Below are 3,162 nucleotides of genomic sequence, written 5' to 3'. Positions count from 1 at the left end.
GAAGATGAGAGGCCACATGTGACACCAAACAGACTGACCAATATCCTTACTCTCTCCTGCTGATCATCTAATCAATGAATGGATTGATCAGCTGTGTACCTGCCGACAGGAGGCGTCCATCGGCGTCCGCCATTGGACAGAAACACTCACTGAAGACCGAGTTAGACGAGTTAGAGAGAGAGCCGGACGCCGCGTCACTCAACTCATAGAAACCTGAGAGAGAGATGGGGACAGGTGAGGAGAGAGAGACAGGTAAGGGGAGACAGACAGGCAGAGGGAAGAAAGTGATTAAGAGTCGGGACTGTCTACATGGCGACCGCCAGAGCTGACCACACTGCACAAACCTGTCGGGGACGTCACTGAGACTACTGTGGTCTGAAGATCATAAAATCTACTCTAGTCTATTTGGAGACTGTAAACCCAGAAATGTTGAGTTTTAAGTTTTCAGTCAGAAATGTTCAGTCTGGGTCTCCAGCTGTTACACTGACTGATGCTAACCTGCCCAATTACCATAATTATCATTATTAATCAGCTATATGGACAATATCTCAGCAGCTGATTGGCTGATTCGCATGATATAGGAGGGGGTTTGGGGGTTATTGACAATGCTGAATCCATTTCTGACATTTTCAAAATTTTAAATATACATTTCTAACATAAAACTTTGGTACTCAACAAGACTACTCTGCTGTTTTCCATTTTCATAAAATGTACTGAATTATCCGTCTATATGCAGATGATACAGTTTTCTATACAGTCGCCTTTAAATCAAACCAGTTAAGATTTTATCCATAAAATGAACCTTTAATTAAAAACTTGATCCTGATTCTGTACAATCTGTAGATAACTGAAACTCTCTCTCCTCCATTCTCACGCTGACCATATTTTTATTTTACTTTGCAGGAAGAACTTATTTGTTCATTATGTTCAGGTACCTGAACTGGGTCGGCTGTCAGTCTCCAGCTGGTCGTGTGACGCCTCAGTGTCCAATCGCAGGTCACTAATCTGTCGGTCCAGCTCCTGTAGCTGACTGATGAGACCGGCGTCCCTCCTCCTCAGACAGTTCTGATGGAAACACAGTCACACATTGTGATATTATATTTCAGATCTCCAAACAAACATCCCACAGATCCCAGAGGAGGACCAGATGAAGTTTTAACGGTCACACTGAGAGAACCCAGGCAGAGAAACCAGAACAAACAGAGAGGGAACAACAAAGCCAGTGTTTGACACTGAATGTGATTTAAAACCAATAAAAAACAGAGTGAATATGGAACAACTGAAAGCTGTGAACAGACCTCAGATCTGCTCACAGTTAGAATAACTGCAGAAAACATTCTGCATCAACAGTTTGTCCTGGAACTAAAGCGGTTCACACAAATATTTATATCTGTTATATTATATCTGTATATTTTATTTATATGTATATATTATATTTATTTCTGTATTCAAGTACTTTAGGACACTAAAGCTTCTCTGGGGTTCTCAAGACCTTGATTTTAAAGGGGTTTAAAAAAACTTTACAAATATACACAGTAAACCTTTATTTCAGTGTTTGGCTCAAGTCTGTGAACAGAACTAAAGTAAACAGCGTAAATTATTATCTTTATTATTGATCAATGTTTTGCCTTTTTGTAACAAGAACATTTTCGGTCCAGCTCAACGCACCAACCTCAGATCAAACTGTAAACATGCATGATCAGTATGGATCCAGATTCCATGTTGTTACTATTTCTCCCCCTCAAATCTGTGTCACAAACACATTTATATTATTGTCTTAGCCGGATTACAGAACCTGTGTGAGCGAAGACGCCATTGTTTCCCAAACCCAAGAGAGCAGAGCAACTCGCAGTATCAAAGCTCCACAGACCGATAGAGGTCCGTAAAGTCCCAGCAGGTTCACGCCCAGAACCGTCCTGAACACAAGATAATAAAACCCAGACAGACACACACTGCTGTCATTGTTAGAGGAGGACCAGTCAGTGTGCCTTTAAATACTCTCTCTCTCACTCTCTCTCTCTCTCTCTCTCACACACACTTATACACTCACACACACTGTGTTGAGATGGAAAACATGCGGGTTATGCGGCGCTGCTCTCAGGTCATGTGCTGCATTCCTGTGACTGAGCTGCAGAGAAACAAACTGCTGATCTCTGATCTGATAACAGCTGATCACTGATCAGTTACAGAACCACAAACTCACAGCTGAGACCACAGACCCTGACCCACAGCTCCCAGTAAACCCTAACCCACAGCTCCCAGTAAACCCTGACCACACCCACAGTCTGTCCAACCCCACAGTCTGTCCAACCACCTCTGTACTTCACTTTACTCCATTAACTCTCTTTTTCTCTGTCTCTGTCTGTCTGTCTGTCTGTCTGTCTTACTGTCTGTCTTACTGTCTGCAGCAGCTGTCTTTGGAATGAGCTGCATGTTCAAACACAAACCAACGCTCCTCCAGCTGTTTCTCCTGTCAATCAACCAGCACCCAGGGGGAAGTGATGTCATTCACATACTTCCTGTCTTAGAATACATACGTTAATATCATGGGCATCGTTAGCTGAGGAAGCTAAAACTACAAATCCACATATACACTCAGATAATACTTTGCTCTGCCCACAAAATACATCACACTGTTTACAAAGACAATAACGTTTATTCTGAAACCACAGACACTCTGTAAGTGTTCATGTTGGTTTTATAAACATACACATTACTGTTACTGGAACCATCACACCCACAAAGATCCAGTAAAATGGACTCCCAGATTCAGCCTGCCCCCCCACTCTCGACTACCACCACTCTTCAAAATAAAAGTCTTCCCATATTCAGCATTTCACAATAACATACAAACGAACAGCACACATCATTCAGCTGGGGGCAGAGAGACAGACCAGAGTTCTAACTGTGACTGATAAACAAGTCCAGCACAGACCAGGACCAGGAGCAGAGTTCCACAGTCTCCAGAGTTTCTTGTTCAGTCTGTTTGTGTCTCAGCTGCTTTGTCACAGAGCTGAAAGTCGATCTGCAGAGTTTCCAGCCGCTCGCAGGAATCTCCATTTGTTCCTGCTTGGGGGGGGGCACTAATCTGATCCAGATTCAAGTTAAGATCTGCAGCTGCAGGACAGACCGCGTCCAAAAACACAACACAGAATCTAGACC

The 3,162-nt window shown here is 43.1% G+C and overlaps 1 protein-coding gene across 2 annotated transcripts in view; it reads right to left on the bottom strand.

The window, feature by feature from the left end:
- dact1 (dishevelled-binding antagonist of beta-catenin 1) overlaps positions 1-3,162 on the bottom strand; it is a 12,588-nt gene that overhangs the window by 7,388 nt on the left and 2,038 nt on the right. The window contains exons 1-3 of one of the 2 annotated variants that reach the window (XM_035673956.1): positions 2,400-2,501; positions 936-1,065; positions 100-213 (exon numbers count right to left, since the gene is read on the bottom strand). In XM_035673956.1, coding sequence (XP_035529849.1) covers positions 100-133 — 34 coding nt within the window. In that variant the 5' untranslated portion in view covers positions 134-213; positions 936-1,065; positions 2,400-2,501. Of the gene's footprint in view, positions 1-99; positions 214-935; positions 1,066-2,399; positions 2,502-3,162 lie in introns of those variants that run through there. The other variant, XM_035673955.1, reaches the window with a different exon arrangement.

Source organism: Morone saxatilis, unplaced genomic scaffold (assembly GCF_004916995.1).
Source record: "Morone saxatilis isolate NCDOM2014 unplaced genomic scaffold, NCSU_SB_2.0 Contig3, whole genome shotgun sequence".
In the NCBI taxonomy this organism is placed as follows: Eukaryota; Metazoa; Chordata; class Actinopteri; family Moronidae; genus Morone; species Morone saxatilis.
The sequence above is the reverse complement of the archived record's forward strand: the minus strand, read 5'-3'. Positions and strand labels throughout refer to the sequence as shown.